This window comes from Bombina bombina, chromosome 5 (genome assembly GCF_027579735.1).
Source record: "Bombina bombina isolate aBomBom1 chromosome 5, aBomBom1.pri, whole genome shotgun sequence".
Classification (NCBI taxonomy): Eukaryota; Metazoa; Chordata; class Amphibia; order Anura; family Bombinatoridae; genus Bombina; species Bombina bombina.
The window spans coordinates 361,051,182-361,076,687 of NC_069503.1; the positions used below are offsets into that span (position 1 = coordinate 361,051,182).

Here is a 25,506-nt window from a genome sequence, read left to right on the forward strand (position 1 = left end):
TACTCCTAACACAAAAGAACCACCATAAGTCAACCTATACCTAAGGCTAAGAAACTGCTAACAATACATTACCTAAAATATGCAAAATAAACATTGCTCTATTTGTGCTATTTTTAACAAACTATTACAGGATGCGAGAAGGAGGGCTCTGCACAGAGAGTGTTAATTCAGAGCACATTGCCATTGACAAGATACCTTATTCTTTGCTACTGTTAAAAAGGTGGTGGCAATGAAAACTCTCTAAATGGCTCATATCTCACACACGCACAGCATGGAGGTGGGGGCATGACCTCTTGCAAAACGTTCTGCCTTCCAGGAAGCTCACTCCCCACCATTGTACAATGCAGGCTGGGTGTACCCCCCTTGGGCGCCCATGGCTGCTTCATGTCCAACCAGGTTTATTATTCTTCAACCATTGTTTCCCCACACATCTCAGAATCAGCATACCACTCCCAGGTGATAGGACACTGCACCAGATAAGTGGTATTGTAGGGGTTAAATAACTTGTGTTTGTCTGTTAAATGGACACTAAAGTGAAAATTATTTTTTTAGCACCAGCTACTACTGAGCATGTACAAGAGTTTACAGTGTATACATATGAGTGTGTGAGTGGCTGATGACTGTCACATGATACAGGGGGCTGGCAAATGGAAGCAAATTTTGAGATCTGTCATTAAAAAACTGCTGTTTTAAAATTCAAACTAAGTGCTATTGTATTATCTTTTTATTACACACTTGTTTATTATACAATTCTACTATTTTTAATGATCCCTTAAGAGATTTAATCACTGCTTCTCTTATGTTATTGTAAACCAAGTATAAATAACCTTAGGGGTTGTGATGCAAACACTGAATTTCTAACTAAATGGAATGAAATCCTTACTAAATGTTCTCTAGAACTCCTCGAACTGATGATAGCGGAAGATGAGAAGAAGTTAGAACAGTGTAAAATAGAGGTAGAAACAGTGTATAATTGTTTGACAAAATACGAAACAGATACATCTTTTGAAAAATTGAATAAAGAAATTCAAAAACTAATTGAGAATTTACAATGTGATTTAAAATGTCGCAAAAGACGTAAACTTATAAGGGACCAAGAAGATTATCGTAGGGATAGAGTGTACATATACAGAAATAGATTCAATACGCGTAATTACTACGATTCAGGCGCAAACAACTCTGACTTTGATTCAGATAACGAAAAATCTAATTTATTGACTAATAATACAGAACAGGCGGGGAGGGAGGAGAAGGTACGGCAAGACAAACTCGGACAGAAAGGAGAGGTGGGGGTGGGCAAAGGAACAACAGGAGGTTCCATATGATCACAAGGAACAGGCTACATTACAATTAAATGATCCCCAAGTGTCACTCTTAGGGGAACAACCTCAAGTAATATTGTTAATCTTTCAAGTTTTAATTTAAATCAACAACATATTAAAATACTGGAGAAAGGACTAAGCTTCTGCCCTAGCTCAAATTTGGACATTTTTGAAGTGCTTAAAGACCTTCACTTATTTGCTAGAAAACTAGCTCTTAAAAAAATCATGAAACCAAAAACAACTATTGATTTGACTAACCAAGGAGATAGACAAGCAATTAATGATTTAGAAGGCCTGTTAAATGATCAAGATATACACGCTAGGACAGAAATTAAACCAAAAACAGGTTTTAAAAAGAAATCAACATATATGCCTACATTCTCCACAATACCGAATATAGCAGCTTTTGTTAAAAATGTCTCAAATGAAATTGAACAGATACAATTTACTGGTATTGTAAATGACAGCTTAACCCCCAAAGAACGATTAGCACTTAAGGAGCTAATGAGACATAAGGAACTGGTCATAAAACCGGCCGATAAGGGGGGCAATGGTTGTAATTTTATTTTGAAATGTTTTTTATTAAAGGTTTCCACAACAATACAAACAATAAGTCAGCAATAATCGAATCAATAGACAGATCATATCTTAGCATGAGAAGTTGACCGACATTATACAACAACTTTATGTGATGGTTACCTCTTAATTTTCAAGTTTAAGTAGTCATAGACAAACTAATAAAGATAGGAGGAGGATAAGAGAGTCCACAGAGAGAAAAAGAACAGAAGAAAAGAGAGAGAGGGGGAAGTTCTGAGGGGTACTCGCCAGGCCATTTCAATCTTTTAACCACTTCTTAATTCTCCTGGTTTCTAACGCTCAGTTTATTCTGCATTCTAACTGTATCTTCCCATATAATCCAGTCCTCCCAGATCCTCAAAAAGTCGTTTCTATTATCTAGCAGCGAGGACGCGATGTTTGCCATTTGATAGTAAAATCTAATTTTATTAAGAATAACATTATAATGAGGAATAGGGGTTTTCCAATACTTTGCTATAATTGTTCTGGCAGCTGTGCATATGATACCCACCAGTTTTAAGGAGTGTTTTGATAACCCTAGAATGGGGACAATGGTTGTAATTTTAGATAAAAAATACTACATGGAAGAAGCAAACCATTAGTTAGCCATGGTAGATCAATATCAGAAAGTTAGTCAAGATGCTTTTTTAAAATCACATAATGAATTGTTGTTTTTACCAAATGATGCTAGGAGAGAAGGGTTGCTAACTGAGCAAGAATTTGCATTTCTTTACAATGATAAACCAAAATTTCCAGTATTTTACTGGATACCCAAATTACATAAGTCACCAATAAAAACCCCCTGGGCGCCCCATCATTTCAGGGATAGGGGGACCCACAGAAGGCATCAGTAAATATGTAGATTCTTTCCTTCAACCCTTTGTTTCTGAGTTACAAACTTTTACCCAAGATTTCATAGATGTAATTAAAAAATTGGACGGGATCACAGTTTCTGAGAATAATTTACTCGTCTCTTTAGATGTTGAATCACTGTACTCATCGATATCACATGAAGTAGGCATAAGAGCATGTGAAAACTTCTTAAGAACTTGAGGGAATGACTTTGACAAACACACTAAATTTGTGATTAAGTTATTGGACTTTGTATTGAATAATAACATCTTCATGTTTGATGGTAAATACTACAAACAAGTCCGAGGAACAGCCATGGGGGCTACGTGTGCACCCACCTACGCCTGCCTCCATTTGGGACTTTGGGAGAACCAGGTGGTATTTGGAGATCTGGCCGCGTGGGTGGATGCACACGTGCCCCTATGGATAAGATATGTGCATGACATCTTAATATTATGGGAAGGTACAAATGCTGAATTACAGGAATGTGTAAGCATTCTAAATCAGAATAGTTTTAACATTTTTCTAACCTGTAACAGTGACAAGCAAAGTATTAGTTTTTTAGATATCTTGATTAGTAAGGATCATGATAAAATCCATACTGAGGTGTATAGAAAGAAAACTGCATCTAACAGTGTCCTGTTAGGAAGCAGTCATCATCCGGAAAACTAAAAAAGAGGGATCCCATATGGTCAATTCCTTCGTCTGCGCAGAACTTGTTCTGACCTGAATACCTTTAATAAACAATCCAATGAAATGGCAGAAAGGTTTTATGAAAGAGGATATTCAAAGAGCAGTGAAAAGGGTGAGATACAAAGCTAGAATGCAAGAAAGGAAAGATCTTCTATAGGAAGATGGTAAAATAAGGTTTATAACCAAGTACAACTCACATTGGCAAAAGTTGCGGACAATTTTAAGTAAGAATTGGTATTTGCTATCCCAGGACAATGATCTTTTTGACTCTGTAGGACAGAATCCCTCAATGACAGCAAGGAGAGCAAGTAACTTAAAAGATCTTTTGGTAAAAAGTGAATTTGTGAAGATGTAACAGACAAACTGGTTAGTCGATCAAAAACATAGAGAGCTCCGTACACGTATATATGAGCATAGGGATGACATTAAAGACGTAAAAATTGATAGCCCAGTGGCCAGACATTTTGCCCAATTCCATCAATCCAAATTGGATAGTCTGGAATTTATAGACATTGAACAAGTCAATCAGCACAGAAGAGGGGGCAATATAAATACCATCTTGCTCCAAAAGGAGACAAGGTGGATGTTTAAATTAAAAACGCTGTCCCCTACAGGATTGAATGAAAAATTGGAGTTTGCCTCCTTTTTGCCCAAAAACTAAGTAAAATGTCTCAACTTTGTTGACCCATGTTTATATACAGTTCTATTAACTTACCTGCAATTATAAATGCATTTATGCATATAATCATTTGGATTTTCAGGACAATTATGCTATTGTGGCGGGTTCATGTGGTGCCCCTCGCCACAATTTCTGAATAGATAAACATAATAACAATGTTAATAAACTTTTGACACAGATTATCAAAGTATCTTTATTATGTGTATAGGTGTTTTGCTTAATATTTTGTTCAAATTTTGTTTTTCAGATATAAATTTTTTTCATAAGTCTTGTCTGTTCGTTTTGTCTATGTAAGTGGTGAATGAATTAGGGAAGCAAACTGAATCCATTAATGAAATGAAGTAATGAAAAACTATATATTCTTACTCAAAACAATTAATGCCATATTAACAAACCCTAATGAATGAGTGACGTCATCATCACATGACCCAGGCGCCCAATAAGAAAGGCCTTCAGTTATGTTAGGGATTAACCCGGAAAAAGGTCCTTGCTGCTATACTACGGAGCGAAACGCTCAGAAGGAAGCGTCTGTGTCTTTATGTGTGTTTTGGTTATGAATTTATGTTTATTTAATTGCACTATTAAATCACATTTTGGTATAATCTGTTTACTAGTATTGGTATTTATTTAAGGAGAGTGCAGTAACCCTGGTCTTTTTAGGATCTACCATATACCGGTAATTTCCTTGTCTCCTTTCCTATATTGTGTATAATAAAGCAGTACTGGCTGGTAGCAAACGGACATTTTATATTCAGGCTTTTATGTTAGACATCTAGGTGTTAACACTTGGTCAAACAAGGCAAATTATTAAAAACAAATCACGATTAATAAAAAACCCTTTTTATACATTCTCTTATATTACACCAGATCAAAGGAGAATGAGTCCTGCCAGGTAAAAGTAATTTCTGTAGCATTCAGTATGATAGGGTATCCAGCTTCCAGATGGGAAACCCATTTGGCAATAGATAGGGTATGTTAGTATTAAAAAGCATTAAATCACCCCACAGCATTACAATCAAAGAACTTATGGAGAGAAGTTTAGCAACGTGAACCTACAAGAGCTTCAAATTGTCCCTCCATAGTAGCTTCTTACCTAGCTAAGGGTATTTAAATTCAATGTGACTCCATGCTGTAAACTGTACAAGAAAAATAATTTCTCCAAACAAGTCCTACTTGATAAGTTTAATTTATCTATATGGAAAACGTCAGTTAATATATAGCTTATTTTCAGTTCTACCTCACACTGTTGCTAATGGATTCAAATCTAGGTTTAGATTTCTATATGGGTCAGACCTGAAGTCTGTTGTTATATAATTTTCTATCCTATATCTTTTTTTTTGCCTTTTCATATGTAGAGAAGAACCAAGAAGATGTGATATCATTAAAGGGTCAGTGTACTGTAAATTGGTTTCCTCTTAATATTTTTCCAATGATTTATTAGCTGCAGAGATGTTGTTGTTGTTATTCTTTATTTATAAAGCGCCAACAGATTCTGCAGCGCTGTCCATGTGTACAAAGATGAAAGTACAATACAATACAATATAAAAGACACCAGACAGAGTTTAACAAACAAATACAGGGGGAATTGAGGGCCCTGTTTCAGTGGAAACTTACAATCTAGATGGGTAGGAGGGTGAGAAACAGGAGGTGGAGACAGTGTAAAGTACGCAAAACAAAGTTGCAATCCAGTGCAGAGTATCCAAGTGAGTTGCAGTCGTTACATTTGTTACTTTCCAAACACAGCTGCTTGTAACAGATGAAGAGGCGATGCATATACGGAATCCAGCATGTAAGGTCTTCACCAAACTAACACCATATGTGTTGTGCCAGATGACGCGTTTCGCCCCTCCCTCTCAGGGGTTGGCCAGGGCTTCGTCAGATATCTGTCAATGAGCCTAATAGGCTCTTTTATAGCGTCCATAGGGATCCTGCTTGTGCTTTCTTAAAGCTATATTACATGCTATTGGTGATTACATACAACCTTAAAATACATAGTGTGGAACTAATAATTTGAAAAAGTCAACAGCATAACAACAAACCGACTATTTATACATTAATTTCTTTCATGTAATTAGCAAGAGTCCATGAGCTAGTGACGTATGGGATATACATTCCTACCAGGAGGGGCAAAGTTTCCCAAACCTCAAAATGCCTATAAATACACCCCTCACCACACCCACAATTCAGTTTTACAAACTTTGCCTCCGATGGAGGTGGTGAAGTAAGTTTGTGCTAGATTCTACGTTGATATGCGCTCCGCAGCAAGTTGGAGCCCGGTTTTCCTCTCAGCGTGCAGTGAATGTCAGAGGGATGTGAGGAGAGTATTGCCTATTTGAATGCAGTGATCTCCTTCTAAGGGGTCTATTTCATAGGTTCTCTGTTATCGGTCGTAGAGATTCATCTCTTACCTCCCTTTTCAGATCGACGATATACTCTTATATATACCATTACCTCTGCTGATTCTCGTTTCAGTACTGGTTTGGCTTTCTACAAACATGTAGATGAGTGTCCTGGGGTAAGTAAATCTTATTTTCTGTGACACTCTAAGCTATGGTTGGGCACTTTGTTTATAAAGTTCTAAATATATGTATTCAAACATTTATTTGCCTTGACTCAGAATGTTCAACTTTCCTTATTTTTCAGACAGTCAGTTTCATATTTGGGATAATGCATTTGATTTAATCATTTTTTCTTACCTTCAAAAATTTGACTTTTTTCCCTGTGGGCTGTTAGGCTCGCGGGGGCTGAAAATGCTTCATTTTATTGCGTCATTCTTGGCGCAGACTTTTTTGGCGCAAAAATTCTTTTCCGTTTCCGGCGTCATACGTGTCGCCGGAAGTTGCGTCATTTTTTGACGTTATTTTGCGCCAAAAATGTCGGCGTTCCGGATGTGGCGTCATTTTTGGCGCCAAAAAGCATTTAGGCGCCAAATAATGTGGGCGTCTTATTTGGCGCTAAAAAATATGGGCGTCGCTTTTGTCTCCACATTATTTAAGTCTCATTTTTCATTGCTTCTGGTTGCTAGAAGCTTGTTCTTTGGCATTTTTTCCCATTCCTGAAACTGTCATTTAAGGAATTTGATCAATTTTGCTTTATATGTTGTTGTTTTTTCTCTTACATATTGCAAGATGTCTCACGTTGCATCTGAGTCAGAAGATACTACAGGAAAATCGCTGTCTAGTGCTGGATCTACCAAAGCTAAGTGTATCTGCTGTAAACTTTTGGTAGCTATTCCTCCAGCTGTTGTTTGTATTGATTGTCATGACAAACTTGTTAATGCAGATAATATTTCCTTTAGTAAAGTACCATTGCCTGTTGCAGTTCCTTCAACATCTAAGGTGCAGAATGTTCCTGATGACATAAGAGATTTTGTTTCTGAATCCATAAAGAAGGCTATGTCTGTTATTTCTCCTTCTAGTAAACGTAAAAAATCTTTTAAAACTTCTCTCCCTACAGATGAATTTTTAAATGAACATCATCATTCTGATTCTGATGACTCTTCTGGTTCAGAGGATTCTGTCTCAGAGGTTGATGTTGATAAATCTTCATATTTATTTAAAATGGAATGTATTCGTTCCTTACTTAAAGAAGTTCTAATTGCTTTAGAAATAGAGGATTCTGGTCCTCTTGATACTAATTCTAAACGTTTGGATAAGGTATTTAAATCTCCTGTGGTTATTCCAGAAGTTTTTCCTGTTCCTAATGCTATTTCTGCAGTAATTTCCAAAGAATGGGATAAATTGGGTAATTCATTTACTCCTTCTAAACGTTTTAAGCAATTATATCCTGTGCCGTCTGACAGATTAGAATTTTGGGACAAAATCCCTAAAGTTGATGGGGCTATTTCTACCCTTGCTAAACGTACTACTATTCCTACGTCAGATGGTACTTCGTTTAAAGATCCTTTAGATAGGAAAATTGAATCCTTTCTAAGAAAAGCTTATCTGTGTTCAGGTAATCTTCTTAGACCTGCTATATCTTTGGCTGATGTTGCTGCAGCTTCAACTTTTTGGTTGGAAACCTTAGCGCAACAAGTAACACATCATGATTCTCATGATATTATTATTCTTCTTCAGCATGCTAATAATTTTATCTGTGATGCCATCTTTGATATTATCAGGGTTGATGTCAGGTTTATGTCTCTAGCTATTTTAGCTAGAAGAGCTTTATGGCTTAAGACTTGGAATGCTGATATGGCTTCTAAATCAACTCTACTTTCCATTTCTTTCCAGGGTAACAAATTATTTGGTTCTCAGTTGGATTCTATTATTTCAACTGTTACTGGTGGGAAAGGAACTTTTTTACCACAGGATAAAAAATCTAAGGGTAAAAACAGAGCTAATAATCGTTTTCGTTCCTTTCGTTTCAACAAAGAACAAAAACCTGATCCTTCATCCTCAGGAGCAGTTTCAGTTTGGAAACCATCTCCAATCTGGAATAAATCCAAGCCAGCCAGAAAGACAAAGCCTGCTTCTAAGTCCACATGAAGGTGCGGCCCTCATTCCAGCTCAGCTGGTAGGGGGCAGGTTACGTTTTTTCAAAGAAATTTGGATCAATTCTGTTCACAATCTTTGGATTCAGAACATTGTTTCAGAAGGGTACAGAATTGGTTTCAAGATGAGACCTCCTGCAAAGAGATTTTTTCTTTCCCGTGTCCCAGTAAATCCAGTAAAAGCTCAAGCATTTCTGAATTGTGTTTCAGATCTAGAGTTGACTGGAGTAATTATGCCAGTTCCAGTTCAGAAACAGGGGATGGGGTTTTATTCAAATCTCTTCATTGTACCAAAGAAGGAGAATTCCTTCAGACCAGTTCTGGATCTAAAAATATTGAATCGTTATGTAAGGATACCAACGTTCAAGATGGTAACTGTAAGGACTATCTTGCCTTTTGTTCAGCAAGGGAATTATATGTCCACAATAGATTTACAGGATGCATATTCCGATTCATCCGGATCATTATCGGTTCCTGAGATTCTCTTTTCTGGACAAGCATTACCAGTTTGTGGCTCTGCCGTTTGGCCTTGCTACAGCTCCAAGAATTTTTACAAAGGTTCTCGGTGCCCTTCTGTCTGTAATCAGAGAACAGGGTATTGTGGTATTTCCTTATTTGGACGATATCTTGGTACTTGCTCAGTCTTTACATTTAGCAGAATTTCATACGAATCGACTTGTGTTGTTTCTTCAAGATCATGGTTGGAGGATCAATTTACCAAAAAGTTCATTGATTCCTCAGACAAGGGTAACCTTTCTGGGTTTCCAAATAGATTCAGTGTCCATGACTCTATCTTTAACAGACAAGAGGCGTCTAAAACTGATGGCAGCTTGTCGAAACCTTCAGTCACAATCATTCCCTTCGGTAGCCTTATGCATGGAGATTCTAGGTCTTATGACTGCTGCATCGGACGCGATCCCCTTTGCTCGTTTTCACATGCGACCTCTTCAGCTTTGTATGCTGAATCAATGGTGCAAGGATTACACAAAGATATCTCAATTAATATCTTTAAAACCGATTGTTCGACACTCTCTAACGTGGTGGACAGATCACCATCGTTTAATTCAGGGGGCTTCTTTTTTGCTTCCGACCTGGACTGTAATTTCAACAGATGCAAGTCTCTCAGGTTCGGGAGCTGTGTGGGGATCTCTGACGGCACAAGGAGTTTGGGAATCTCAGGAGGTGAGATTACTGATCAATATTTTGGAACTCTGTGCAATTTTCAGAGCTCTTCAGTTTTGGCCTCTTCTGAAGAGAGAATCGTTCATTTGTTTTCAGACAGACAATGTCACAACTGTGGCATACATCAATCATCAAGGAGGAACTCACAGTCCTCTGGCTATGAAAGAAGTATCTCGAATTTTGGTTTGGGCGGAATCCAGCTCCTGTCTAATCTCTGCGGTTCATATCCCAGGTGTAGACAATTGGGAAGCGGATTATCTCAGTCGCCAAACGTTGCATCCGGGCGAATGGTCTCTTCACCCAGAGGTATTTCTTCAGTTCGTTCAAATGTGGGAACTTCCAGAAATAGATTTGATGGCGTCCCATCTAAACAAGAAACTTCCCAGGTATCTGTCCAGATCCCGGGATCCTCAGGCGGAGGCAGTGGATGCATTATCACTTCCTTGGAAGTATCATCCTGCCTATATCTTTCCGCCTCTAGTTCTTCTTCCAAGAGTAATCTCCAAGATTCTGAAGGAATGCTCGTTTGTTCTGCTGGTAGCTCCGGCATGGCCTCACAGGTTTTGGTATGCGGATCTTGTCCGGATGGCCTCTTGCCAACCGTGGACTCTTCCGTTAAGACCAGACCTTCTGTCACAAGGTCCTTTTTTCCATCAGGATCTGAAATCCTTAAATTTAAAGGTATGGAGATTGAACGCTTGATTCTTCGTCAAAGAGGTTTCTCTGACGCTGTGATTAATACTATGTTACAGGCTCGTAAATCTGTATCTAGAGAGATATATTATAGAGTCTGGAAGACTTATATTTCTTGGTGTATTTCTCATCATTTTTCTTGGCATTCTTTTAGAATTCCGAGAATTTTACAGTTTCTTCAGGATGGTTTAGATAAAGGTTTATCCGCAAGTTCTTTGAAAGCACAAATCTCTGCTCTTTCTGTTCTTTTTCACAGAAAGATTGCTATTCTTCCTGATATTCATTGTTTTGTACAAGCTTTGGTTCGTATAAAACCTGTCATTAAGTCAATTTCTCCTCCTTGGAGTTTGAATTTGGTTCTGGGGGCTCTTCAAGCTCCTCCGTTTGAACCTATGCATTCATTGGACATTAAATTACTTTCTTGGAAAGTTTTGTTCCTTTTGGCCATCTCTTCTGCCAGAAGAGTTTCTGAATTATCTGCTCTTTCTTGTGAGTCTCCTTTTCTGATTTTTCATCAGGATAAGGCGGTGTTGCGAACTTCTTTTGAATTTTTACCTAAAGTTGTGAATTCCAACAACATTAGTAGAGAAATTGTGGTTCCTTCATTATGTCCTAATCCTAAGAATTCTAAGGAGAAATCGTTGCATTCTTTGGATGTTGTTAGAGCTTTGAAATATTATGTTGAAGCTACTAAATCTTTCAGAAAGACTTCTAGTCTATTTGTTATCTTTTCCGGTTCTAGAAAAGGCCAGAAAGCTTCTGCCATTTCTTTGGCATCTTGGTTGAAATCTTTAATTCATCTTGCCTATGTTGAGTCGGGTAAAACTCCGCCTCAGAGAATTACAGCTCATTCTACTCGGTCAGTTTCTACTTCCTGGGCGTTTAGGAATGAAGCTTCGGTTGATCAGATTTGCAAAGCAGCGACTTGGTCCTCTTTGCATACTTTTACTAAATTCTACCATTTTGATGTATTTTCTTCTTCTGAAGCAGTTTTTGGTAGAAAAGTACTTCAGGCAGCGGTTTCAGTTTGAATCTTCTGCTTATGTTTTTCGTTAAACTTTATTTTGGGTGTGGATTATTTTCAGCAGGAATTGGCTGTCTTTATTTTATCCCTCCCTCTCTAGTGACTCTTGTGTGGAAAGATCCACATCTTGGGTAATCATTATCCCATACGTCACTAGCTCATGGACTCTTGCTAATTACATGAAAGAAAACATAATTTATGTAAGAACTTACCTGATAAATTCATTTCTTTCATATTAGCAAGAGTCCATGAGGCCCGCCCTTTTTTTGGGGTGGTTATGATTTTTTTGTATAAAGCACAATTATTCCAATTCCTTATTTTATATGCTTTCGCACTTTTTTCTTATCACCCCACTTCTTGGCTATTCGTTAAACTGAATTGTGGGTGTGGTGAGGGGTGTATTTATAGGCATTTTGAGGTTTGGGAAACTTTGCCCCTCCTGGTAGGAATGTATATCCCATACGTCACTAGCTCATGGACTCTTGCTAATATGAAAGAAATGAATTTATCAGGTAAGTTCTTACATAAATTATGTTTTTGTTTGTCGTTATTGCAACCGTTATTATTTTATGTACAGTATGACAATATTAATACAATTCATTTTATACAGTGTTTGGAAAATGGAAGAAAGATATTTCCATAAGTTTTTAGTGAGTTATCACTTATAGTGTGTTCTTGCTTATAACAAAAAACAAGCATACACTATTTTTTCATTTAACCCATTCAGGGTTAATGTCTGCAACCTGTACATCCATTTTGATTTTTGTTGAGAAGAACTTTGTCATAATTTCCACCTCTTCTCTTTTGTTTAGGATGTTCAATACCGATCACTTTTAAGCAAGTGTATTTCGCATCATGACATTCAGCGAAATGCCTAGCTACCGGATTATCAGTATCTTTTTGCTTAATGTCATTTCTATGCTCTTTCACTCTATCTTTGAGTTCCCTCCCAGTTTTACCAACGTAATATCTGGGGCAGGAGCAATACAATAAATAAATGACCACTGATGTGTTGCAAGTTATCCATTGTCTAATTTTAAACGTTTTATGTGGATTAGTACCAAAAGTTTAGTTTTTTTGTATATTACTGCAATAAGTGCATTTGCCACATGGGTGACACAACTCTGTTGCAGGCTGCTCAGCCAATTTGTAGGGGACATCCTTCTTTCAAATTCTGAATGTACTAGGCTATCCCTTAGACTTACTGCTCTTTTTGCAGTTTACAAAGTGTTGGGAGAGAAATACTGACGTAAAACTTCGGTGTGCAAAATATGCCAATATTTTCGCATTATGTGCTGTATCTTGCACTAATGACAATTGAAAGGGGTTATTAAACGCACCATTTCTGCTTCATTCTTTTCTTTATACTTTGCACCATAAAGCATATTATGTCTATCTGTAGTACGTGCTCTCACCCAGACCTTTTTCATACTTCTATTAGAGTATCCCCTTTCTCTTTGTTTGGTCCTGGATTGGCAGAAATAATATCTGATGTTACAGGTGGAAAAGGATCTTTTCTACAGCAAGACAAGAAGATTAGATTTAAGGGACGTCAAAGTAATTTTCGTTCCTTTCGTAATTTCAAAGGTCAAAAGCCTTCCTCCTCCGCTTCTAAACAGGAACAAACCAAGTCACCTTGGAGACCCAGTCAGTCCTGGAGCAAGGGGAAACAATCTAAGAAACTCTCAGCTGAGTCTAAATCAGCATGATGGGTTGGCCCTCGGTCTGGAATCAGATCACGTGGGGGGCAGACTTTCCCTGTTTTTTCGGTAGTGGTTACGATATGTCCTATATCCTTGAGCTGTGGGCATTGTTTCTCAGGGTTACAAGATAGAATTCAATTTTCTCACTACCTGGGGCAGGTTTCACCTCTCAAGGTTATCTGCAGATCAGGTAAAAAGGGAGGCATTGTTGAACTGCGTTCAGGATCTTTTCTCTCTGGGAGTGATTGTTCCAGTAAAGGAACAGGGTCTAGGATTCTATTCAAATCTGTTTGTAGTTCCCAAGAAAGAGGGAACTTTTCATCCCATTTTAGACCTAAAGTGTCTCAACAGATTTCTCAGGGTGCTGTCCTTCATAATGAAGACCATTCGATCTATTCTTCCTTTGGTTCAGGAAGGTCAGTTCATGATGACCATAGACCTAAAGGACGCTTATCTTCATGATTCTATTCACAGGGATCATCACAAGTTTCTGAGATTCGCTTTTCTAGACAAACATTTTCAGTTTGTGGCTCTTCTGTTTGGCCTTGCCGCAGCTCCCAGAATTTTCTCAAATTCTGGGGGCTCTCTTGGCAGTCATCAGGTCTCGGGGAATTGCAGTGGCACCTTACTTAGATGCCATCTTTTCAACTAACAAGTTCCCATACAGAAATCTTGTTATCTTTTCTACGTTGCCACAAATGGAAATTGAATCTGGGAAAGAGTTCCCTTGTTCCAGCTACAAGGCTGGTGTTCTTAGGGACTATAATAGAGTCCCTATCTCTGAAGATTTTTCTGACGACGGTTAGGAAATCCAAAATTCTCTCTGCTTGCCTATCACTTCAGTCTACTGTTCAGCCATCTATAGCCCAATGTATGGAAGTAATTGGTTTGATGGTAGATTCCATGGACATCATTCCCTTTGCTCGATTCCATTTGAGAGCTTTGCAATTGTGCATGCTCAAGCAATGGAACGGAAACCATTTGGATCTGTACCAGAGGATAGATCTAGATGTTTTAACAAGAGACTCTCTTCCGTGGTGGTTTTCTCAGGAACATCTGTCTCAGGGCACATGCTTCCGGAGACCTTCTTTGGTGATCGTGACCATGGATGCCAGCCTTCTAAGTTGGGGAGCAGTCTGGGATCTTGGTGTTGAGAGTGATTTACAATTCTCTGATAACTTAGCCTCAGTTGGCTTTAGAACAATTTATCAGATTTCAGTCAGACAATATCACCTCTGTGGCTTACATCAACCACCAGGGAGGAACTCGGATTTCCTTAGCCATGAGGGAGGTAGCTTGGATTATTCATTGGGTGGAAGTTCACGACTGTTGTCTATCTGCAATCCACATTCCAGGAGTGGACAATTGGGAAGTGGATTTTCTGAGCAGAAAGACTTTTCATCCCCGGGAGTGGGCTCTCCACCTGGAGGCCTTCTCCAGGTTAACCCTCAAGTGGGGGGTGCCGGAATTGGATCTGATGGTGTCTCGGCTGAACGCCAAGCTTCCAAGGTACGGTTCAAGGTCAAGAGATCTGCAGGCAGCTCTGATATATGCTCTGACGGTGCCTTGGAGGTTTGGTCTGATTTATCCGTTTCCTCCATTTGCTTTTCTTCCACGGGTCATTTCTCGTATCAAACCGGAGAGAGCGTTGGTAATTCTAATAGCTCCTGCATGGCCTCGCAGGATCTGGTATGCCTCTGAGGAAGGATCTTCTAACTCAGGGTCCTTTCTTCCATCCAAATCTCGTTTCTCTGAAACTGACTGCTTGGAGATTGAGCACTTAGTTTTGTCTAAGCGTGGTTTTTCTGAATCCGTCATTGAGACCATGATTCAAGCTCATAAGCCTGTTACTCTGAAAATTTACCATAAGGTATGGCATAAATACCATTATTGATGTGAATCTAAGGGCTAATCTTGGAAGAGGGTTAGGATTCCTAGAATTTTGTCTTTTTTCTCCAGGATGGTCTGGAGAAAGGGTTCTCAGTCAGTACTCTGAAAGGTCAGATTTCTGCTTTTTCTATTCTGTTGCATAAGCCTTTGGCGGTTGTGCCAGATGTTCAATCTTTTTGTCAGGCCTTGGTCAGAATCAAGCCTGTGTTTAAGTCAGTTACTCCTCCTTGGAGTCTTAACCTTGTTCTTAAGGTTTTGCTTCAGGCTCCGTTTGAGCCAATGCATTGTTTCTTGTTGCCATTTCTTCTGCAAGGAGAGTTTCAGAGCTCTCAGCTTTGCAGTATGATTCTCCTTCCCTTATCTTTCATGCGGATAGGGTGGTCCTACATACTAGATTAGTACGTAGGAACACCTTATTTTTTTCACCACTCTCCTGCCCTTTTTGTTTGTTTCTCAGGAAAGCGTTAGGGTCTGAAGGCTACTGCTACTTCTCTTTCCTTTTAGTTGAGAAGTACGATTTGTTTTGCTTTTGAGACTGCTGGACAGCAGCCTCCTGAGAGAATTACAGCTCATTCCACTAGGGCTGTCTTGTCTTCTTGGGCTTTCAAGAATGAAGCTTCTGCAGAAGAGATTTGCAAATCTGCAACTTGGTCCTCTCTGCACACTTTTTTCTAAATTTTATAAATTGGATACTTTTGCCTCAGCTGAGGCTTCTTTTGGGAGGAAGGTTCTTCAAGCGGTGGTGCCTTCTGTTTAGATCCACCTGTCTTTTCACTCCCTAGTCATCTGTGTCCTCTAGCTTGGGTATTGGCTCCCACTAGTAATTGATGACGTTGTGGGCTCACCATATCTTAGGAAACAAAATTTATGCTTACCTGATAAATTTATTTATTTATGGATATGGTCAGTCCATGACCCCACCCTTTATATTTAAGACAGTTATTTTTTACTAAACCTCAGGCACCTCTACACCTTTGTATTATTCCTTTTTCCATTTCCCTTCGGTCGAATGACTGTTGATTATGGGAAGGGGAGTGGTATTTAACAGCTTTGCTGTGGTGCTCTTTGCCGCCTCCTGCTGGACAGGAGAGATATTCCCACTAGTAATTGATGATGTCGTGGACTCACCATATCCGGAAATAAATTTATCAGGTAAGCATAAATTATGTTTTTCTTTGCAAAATGATTCTTATATATGAAGGTTCATAATCATGTAGTTAATAATTTGTATTTAATGTCCCTTTAAGGTACAGAGATTTTCTGTATAGGTGGGGATACAACAGACAACATTTAAGGTAATGGAGCTGTTTGTAAACAATTAGGAAACAATTAGCACATTCTAGCAGATATAATAAATCATTGGAAACAAATTAAAGGAGAGGAAAAGAAATACAGTACAGTGCAGAAAATATTACCATATGTTTTTGAACTTCAGTAATATGTCACTGTACATAATTCAGTTTCAAGTTCCTGCTGTAAACTTTTATTTAAATGGTTGATATTGCTGGGTTATATCTAATTTAATTAAGAAGTATGATTCTGAATATATCTTAAGCATTAATTTTCAATACCCATTACTTTTTTTCAGATTACAATGGGAAATATTCAACCTGTTTCCAACCCCAATCCGAGCACTAATTCTTCAGCTCAGTACAATGATGACTTTGCAGAAGCAATTAGCCAAGATGTTAGTCTTCATGAAGCCATGTTCACATTAAACCAGACTTCCAGGAACAATGAGGATGTAAAAACAAGAGAGGAAAATCTTCTGCAGTTAAATTCAAGCACAAACCCAGATGGTAATCTAAGTGCAACCAATCTGACAGACTTACTTCTGTCTGTCGACAACAGCACTAGAAACCTAACTAACCAAGATCTTCTGTCTGGACTTGACGAAAATGTGTTTGATGAGATCAATCTAATGTCTTTAGCCTTGGAAGAAGGTTTTGATCCACTGGAAGTATCACAGTTATTTGAGGAGCCGGATTCAGATTCTGGTCTTTCTTTGAATTCAAGCCATAGCCCAACATGTATGAGTATTTCTGACACTTCATCTACTTCCTTTGGTGAAGATGAAGGAGCTGCAGGCTACAGCAGTGACTCTGGGTCTGTATCATATGATGGCCTTGAAGGAGCAGTTGGAGGCACTTGGCCAGAAATCAATAAATTTTGCCATATGGATTTTCAGGAAGGATCAAATTGTTATGATGAAGTCACTTTACATAATGTAAACCACAATCACACATATAATCAATTGCCTAACCAGCTAGAACCTAGTCCTGAACATCACTACAGTTGGTCATCGAAAGCAGGGAGATTAAGAAGCCCATGTATCGGCGGAATTAATAAAAATCTCAGTCGTGATGAACGACGTGCAAAATCATTACAAATTCCTTTTTCGGTAGATGAAATTGTTAGCATGCCCGTAGAAATGTTCAACAACATGTTATCAAAGAATTACTTGACAGAAACTCAAGTATCTGTTATACGAGACATTAGACGACGAGGTAAAAACAAAGTGGCTGCTCAAAACTGCCGCAAACGTAAGCTTGATGTTATTCTGAATTTAGAAGATGATGTGTGCAAGCTGAAAGCCCACAAAGAAAAGCTTCTCAAAGAAAGGGCCCAGTGCAGCAGGTCTATTAATAACATGAAACAGAAACTCAATGACTTGTACCGTGATGTTTTTAGCAAACTAAGGGATGAACAAGGCAGGCCAGTGAATCCAAGTCAGTATGCTTTGCACTGCAATAGTGATGGAAGCATCATGGTTGTTCCAAGGAGACTTTTCAAAGCCGAACAAAAAAAAGAGGCTCCAAAGGAGAAGAAACCATAAATGGTTCTTAGGAGCACTGACTCATTAAAGAGGAGTTGTTAAATGAAAGAAATAAAAAGACTAAAGCATATGAGAGGAGTGGTGGTATTGAGAGCTTGGGTTAAAACACACTGGAGGTGATCAATTCTGAGCATGATAATCTAGATTAGCTGTAATAATTCTGACATCTGTTCAGATAACAGCTGTACGCTAATTATCTTCTCATCTTTCTACATAAAATATGTGGACTAGCTGCTTTACTTTTCTTCCAGATACGGCACTAAAGATAGGAAGTTGTACAGACTTCTTTTTGTTATGCCAGAAATTATCTGCACTGTCGGACAATATTATCAAAACTCTTAAGGTTTTTATTTTATGCAGTTTAATTACCCACTAATAACTATTAGTATGGTATATAATCATAAGACCTAGATAAACTGATTTCATTTTTATGAAAAGATAGTGTCAGAAAAGCTTTCTTATATCAAATTTGCAGGCCAATTTTCTGGTAAAATTGGATTTTAATGGAATACTTGTAAAATGGACATTCGAAAAATGAGACGTTGCCTCTTTAAAGGACATGACTGTTGATATACAAAGTGACCTTAGAATTAGTCTGTCGGCACTGGAGCACATTCTGAAATATAAATACTTAGCTTTACATTATTTTCATTTTTTAAATGATGTGGTATATGTCTTTAATTTATATTTGTGGTCTTTATGAGGATTTAAATTATGCTTTTTATGTGTTGTTTCTTATTTTTAGTTTTGTTCTCGACTTTTTTTTTTTCCAAAAGGTCCTGGTGGCTGTTCATTGCTTTAGCCTTTCATTATTAATACTTTCATTGTGAGCAAACTGGAGTTGCTTGTTTTGTATTCTTAATGTAATTTCTCCAGCATACAATATTGGATGATAGCAGAATCTTCTTTGTTTGGATAGGAATATTTTTTTGTTATAGAGACTTGGTTTACAATAATGTAATTTCCCAGCTTGCATTTATCTTTTTTTTTCTTCCCAAAAATCAACTTTTATTATTCCGCATAATTTATGGTTTGCAATATTAAGTGTTCTGGTTTCATTCTGAGCCAGTGGAGTGTCATAAATAACCAAGTATTTTCATTATATAGAAGTACTATACCGTTTAAAATAAGTTCAAAGATAAGCTATATGCAGCAAATAAGAGGATATATTAAAAGTCTGACTTTTCTCAAAATGTCTGTACTTAAATTTAAAAGCAGTTAAGTGGGACACAATCATATTGCAATTTCAAAAGTCTCTAATGAACTGAAACATTTGCAGAGTGCCCAGACTATCATAGTTTGCATTCTCTCTAGAACAAAAGTCACATGTCCTTTGGCTTGTCCTGTCTTGTATCTTCACTTGGACAAATGGACAGTAAACACCTTGACATTACCAAACATTTTTTGTTGATTTCTATAAATTAACATCTTGTTTGCTGAAATTATTTTACAATAGCTAAACTCCACCCACCATTTGCCTTATTTGGAGGAAGCAATCTGGGCTTTAGTCTGCTGACAACAAGGCTAGCAATGGACATTATGTTAGTATAAATTGCATTGTTTTGCAGTTGTTCTCAAGTCAAGCCAATTAGGGAAAGTCAGCAGGATACGTTTCATGTTCTGTGAATTGAAAAATCCACAATTTTCAGAGCTGCATGACTAAAAGTTTTATATAAAAATCCTGTGTTTACTATCCCTTTAAAATGACTTAAAGGGACTTGATACCCTAATGTTGAAGCACTTGAAAGTGATGTAGCATATCTGTAAAAATACACTAAAAAATATCACCTGAAAGTCTGCAAAAGCGCAAGTTATTTTACCTCATAATTTCTTCAGTCATCAAATCCCATTGTAAAGGGACTTTAGACAGCCAATCAGGATTCTAATCCCAGAACTTGCAAGGGAGCATGCATCTGGCATGTGCATGCACAGTCATGTTATTACCACCTCAGTTTATAGAAATTTACTATGAATTCTTACAAGATTTTAATGAGATTTCGCAAGATCACAGTAAAGCGAAGTATGACCTTAGCACTGCTCAAGCTGATTGGCTGCTGTTTTTTTAACATGCAGCTGACAGTAGCTAATCTTGTTAGCTGAAGAAATTATGAGGTAACATATCTTCTTTTTTTTACATAGAGATGTTAACGAGATAATTTCTTGTCAGCTTTTTACAATTATGCTGCAGTACTTTCAAGTAATTTAATATGTGGGTATTATGTGACTTTAACAGTATAAAACAGTATATCATGGGCTGGTATATTGTGGTTAATCTCCAGATGCTTGCCCTCCAATTAATCACAATTTTTAAGATTACATCTCCAGATGAGAATGAGTGAGAATTGAGTCCTAAAGGAAGACAGCTTAACAAAGAGTTCATTTTAAGGGATTTTACAACATAAATACGAACACTGAAACTATATTTCTGAATGTATTTAATATAATTTATCTGCCTTTAATGTTATCCAGAATTTAAACAGTGGTAAATGTCCTAAAATTCTTCAGTGGGTATAAAATCTCTTTAAGGGCCCTTCAATGAAGTCTGTGCTGTTTACATATGCTGGTTAAGTAAACATGAACAGGCATTTTTTTTCTATATATTGTTTGCACCTATGTAAATATATCTACATCAGAGAAGTTTATTTTGGATTTTAAAATGTATCCTTTTACTTGGTATAAATTGAACTAGATATTTGGTAAGCTAGAGGTTAGAAAGTATTAATGCAACAGAATTCCTAAATCCTATATGCACCTGCTATGAGATGTAATAAAACTATCTATGAAGCATAGGTTTAATTTTTATGTAGTAAACCTTACACATTCATGACTTTTGAGACTTATATTGCATATTACAAAAAACTGATAAATGCAGTAACATTTTTAGTTCAGGAATAAAACAAAATTTTGCATCCTTACTAAATATTTAAAGCCAAAACTAGAAAAAAGGTTTTACCACAGAACTGAAGCGAAAAACATAATTTATGCTTACCTGATAAATTCCTTTCTTCTGTAGTGTGATCAGTCCACGGGTCATCATTACTTCTGGGATATTAACTGCTCCCCTACAGGAAGTGCAAGAGGATTCACCCAGCAGAGTTGCTATATAGCTCCTCCCCTCTACGTCACCTCCAGTCATTCGACCAAGGACCAACGAGAAAGGAGAAGCCAAGGGTGTAGTGGTGACTGGAGTATAATTTAAAAAATATTTACCTGCCTTAAAAAAACAGGGCGGGCCGTGGACTGATCACACTACAGAAGAAAGGAATTTATCAGGTAAGCATAAATTATGTTTTCTTCTGTTAAGTGTGATCAGTCCACGGGTCATCATTACTTGTGGGATACCAATACCAAAGCAAAAGTACACGGATGACGGGAGGGATAGGCAGGCTCTTTATACAGAAGGAACCACTGCCTGAAGAACCTTTCTCCCAAAAATAGCCTCCGAGGAAGCAAAAGTGTCAAATTTGTAAAATTTGGAAAAAGTATGAAGCGAAGACCAAGTTGCAGCCTTGCAAATCTGTTCAACAGAGGCCTCATTCTTAAAGGCCCAAGTGGAAGCCACAGCTCTAGTGGAATGAGCTGTAATTCTTTCAGGAGGCTGCTGTCCAGCAGTCTCATAAGCTAAACGAATTATGCTACGAAGCCAAAAAGAGAGAGAGGTAGCAGAAGCTTTTTGACCTCTCCTCTGACCAGAGTAAACGACAAACAGGGAAGACGTTTGTCGAAAATCTTTAGTTGCCTGTAAATAAAATTTAAGGGCACGAACTACATCCAGATTGTGCAAAAGACGTTCCTTCCTCGAAGAAGGATTTGGGCACAAGGATGGAACAACAATCTCCTGATTGATATTCCTGTTAGTGACTACCTTAGGTAAGAACCCAGGTTTAGTACGCAGAACTACCTTATCCGAGTGAAAAATCAAATAAGGAGAATCACAATGTAAGGCTGATAACTCAGAGACTCTTCGAGCCGAGGAAATAGCCATTAAAAATAGAACTTTCCAAGATAACAACTTTATATCAATGGAATGAAGGGGTTCAAACGGAACACCCTGTAAAACGTTAAGAACAAGGTTTAAACTCCATGGTGGAGCCACAGCTTTAAACACAGGTTTAATCCTGGCCAAAGCCTGACAAAAAGCCTGAACGTCTGGAACTTCTGACAGACGCTTGTGTAACAGAATGGACAGAGCTGAGATCTGTCCCTTTAAGGAACTAGCGGATAACCCCTTTTCTAAACCTTCTTGTAGAAAAGACAATATCCTAGGAATCCTAACCTTACTCCAAGAGTAACCTTTGGATTCGCACCAATATAGGTATTTACGCCATATTTTATGGTAAATCTTTCTGGTAACAGGCTTCCTAGCCTGTATTAAGGTATCAATAACTGACTCAGAAAAACCACGCTTTGATAAGATCAAGCGTTCAATTTCCAAGCAGTCCGCTTCAGAGAAGTTAGATTTTGATGTTTGAAAGGACCCTGAATCAGAAGGTCCTGTTTCAGAGGTAACGACCAAGGTGGACAGAATGACATGTCCACCAGATCTGCATACCATGTCCTGCGTGGCCATGCAGGCGCTATTAGAATCACTGATGCTTTCTCCTGTTTGATTCTGGCAATCAATCGAGGAAGCATCGGGAAAGGTGGAAACACATAAGCCATCCTGAAGGTCCATGGTGCTGTCAAGGCATCTATCAGGACCGCTCCCGGATCCCTGGATCTGGACCCGTAGCGCGGAAGCTTGGCATTCTGTCGAGACGCCATGAGATCTATCTCTGGTTTGCCCCAACGTCGAAGTATTTGGGCAAAGACCTCTGGATGAAGTTCCCACTCCCCCGGATGAAAAGTCTGACGACTTAAGAAATCCGCCTCCCAGTTCTCCACTCCCGGGATGTGGATTGCAGACAGGTGGCAAGAGTGAGACTCTGCCCAGCGAATTATCTTCGATACTTCCATCATTGCTAGGGAGCTTCTTGTCCCTCCCTGATGGTTGATATAAGCTACAGTCGTGATGTTGTCCGACTGGAACCTGATGAACCCCCGAGTTGTTAACTGGGGCCAAGCCAGAAGAGCATTGAGGACTGCTCTCAATTCCAGAATGTTTATTGGAAGAAAACTCTCCTCCTGATTCCATAGTCCCTGAGCCTTCAGAGAATTCCAGACAGCGCCCCAACCTAGTAGGCTGGCGTCTGTTGTTACAATTGACCAGTCTGGCCTGCTGAATGGCATTCCCCTGGACAGATGTGGCCGATAAAGCCACCATAGAAGAGAATTTCTGGTCTCTTGATTCAGATTTAGAGTGTTGAATGGACTGAAGGACACGGCATGCATTTTGAAGTTTTGTTAACCTGTCCTCTGTCAGGTAAATTTTCATTTCTACAGAATCTATCAGAGTCCCCAGGAAGGGAACTCTTGTGAGTGGAAAGAGAGAACTTTTCTCTTCGTTCACTTTCCATCCATGCGACCTTAGAAATGCCAGTACTATCTCTGTATGAGATTTGGCAGTTTGAAAGCTTGAAGCTTGTATCAGTATGTCGTCTAAGTACGGAGCTACTGAAATTCCTCGCGGTCTTAGTACCGCCAGAAGAGTGCCCAGAACCTTTGTGAAGATTCTTGGAGCCGTAGCCAGTCCGAATGGAAGAGCTACAAACTGGTAATGCCTGTCTAAAAAGGCAAACCTTAGATACCGGTAATGACTTCTGTGAATCGGTATGTGAAGGTAAGCATCCTTTAAATCCACTGTGGTCATGTACTGACCCTCTTGGATCATGGGCAAAAATTGTTCGAATAGTTTCCATCTTGAACGATGGAACTCTTAGGAATTTGTTTAGGATCTTTAAATCCAAGATTGGCCTGAAGGTTCCCTCTTTTTTGGGAACTACAAACAGATTTGAGTAAAACCCTTGTCCTTGTTCCAACCGCGGAACTGGATGGATCACTCCCATTAATAAAAGATCTTGTACGCAGCGTAGAAACGCTTCCTTCTTTGTTAGGTTTGTTGACAACCTTGACAGATGAAATCTCCCTCTTGGGGGAGAGGATTTGAAGTCCAGAAGGTATCCCTGAGATATGATCTCTAACGCCCAGGGATCCTGAACATCTCTTGCCCAAGCCTGGGCGAAGAGGGAAAGTCTTCCCCCCACTAGATCCGGTCCCGGATCGGGGGCCCTCAATTCATGCTGTCTTAGGGGCAGCAGCAGGTTTTCTGGCCTGTTTGCCCCTGTTCCAGGACTGGTTAGGTTTCCAGCCTTGTCTGTAGCGAGCAACAGCTCCTTCCTGTTTTGGTGCAGAGGAAGTTGATGCTGCTCCTGCTTTGAAATTACGAAAGGAACGAAAATTGGACTGTCTAGCCTTGGCTTTGGCCTTGTCCTGAGGCAGGGCATGACCTTTACCTCCTGTAATGTCAGCAATAATCTCTTTCAAGCCGGGCCCGAATAAGGTCTGCCCTTTGAAAGGAATATTAAGCAATTTAGATTTAGACGTAACATCAGCTGACCAGGATTTCAGCCACAGAGCTCTGCGTGTCTGAATGGCGAATCCTGAATTTTTAGCCGCAAGTTTAGTTAAATGTACTACGGCATCTGAAATAAATGAATTAGCTAACTTAAGGAATTTAAGTTTGTGTGTGATGTCATCTAGTGTGGATGATTGAAGTGTCTCTTCCAGAGACTCAAACCAAAATGCTGCTGCAGCCGTGACAGGCGCAATACATGCAAGAGGTTGCAATATAAATCCTTGTTGAACAAACATTTTCTTAAGGTAACCCTCTAATTTTTTATCCATTGGATCTGAAAAAGCACAGCTATCCTCCACTGGGATAGTGGTACGCTTAGCTAAAGTAGAAACTGCTCCCTCCACCTTAGGGACCATTTGCCATAAATCCCGTGTGGCGGCGTCTATTGGAAACATTTTTCTAAATATAGGAGGGGGTGAGAAAGGCACACCGGGTCTATCCCACTCCTTAGTAACAATGTCAGTAAGTCTCTTAGGTATAGGAAAAACGTCAGTACTCGTCGGTACCCGCAAAATATTTATCCAACCTACACATTTTTTCTGGGATTGCAACTGTGTTACAATCATTCAGAGCCGCTAATACCTCCCCTAGTAACACACGGAGGTTCTCAAGCTTAAATTTAAAATTTGAAATGTCTGAGTCCAGTTTATTTGGATCAGAACCGTCACCCACAGAATGAAGCTCTCCGTCTTCACGTTCTGCAAACTGTGACGCAGTATCAGACATGGCCCTTGCATTATCAGCGCACTCTGTTCTCACCCCAGAGTGATCACGTTTACCTCTTAGTTCTGGTAGTTTAGCCAAAACTTCAGTCATAACAGTAGCCATATCTTGTAATGTGATTTGTAATGGCCGCCCAGATGTACTCGGCGCTACAATATCACGCACCTCCTGAGCGGGAGATGCAGGTGCTGACACGTGAGGCGAGTTAGCCGGCATAACTCTCCCCTCGTTGTTTGGTGAAATATGTTCAATTTGTACAGATTGACTTTTATTTAAAGTAGCATCAATACATTTAGTACATAAATTTCTATTGGGCTCCACTTTGGC

The 25,506-nt window shown here is 38.8% G+C and overlaps 1 protein-coding gene across 1 annotated transcript in view; it reads left to right on the forward strand.

Moving 5' to 3' along the window:
* NFE2L3 (NFE2 like bZIP transcription factor 3) overlaps window positions 1-20,729 on the forward strand; it is a 91,453-nt gene extending 70,724 nt beyond the window's left edge. Inside the window, exon 5 of the mRNA XM_053714158.1 lies at window positions 16,695-20,729. Within this exon, the coding sequence (XP_053570133.1) occupies window positions 16,695-17,942 (1,248 nt within the window). The 3' untranslated portion in view covers window positions 17,943-20,729. The remainder of the gene's footprint in view (window positions 1-16,694) is intronic.
* The last annotated feature ends 4,777 nt before the right edge of the window (window positions 20,730-25,506 follow it).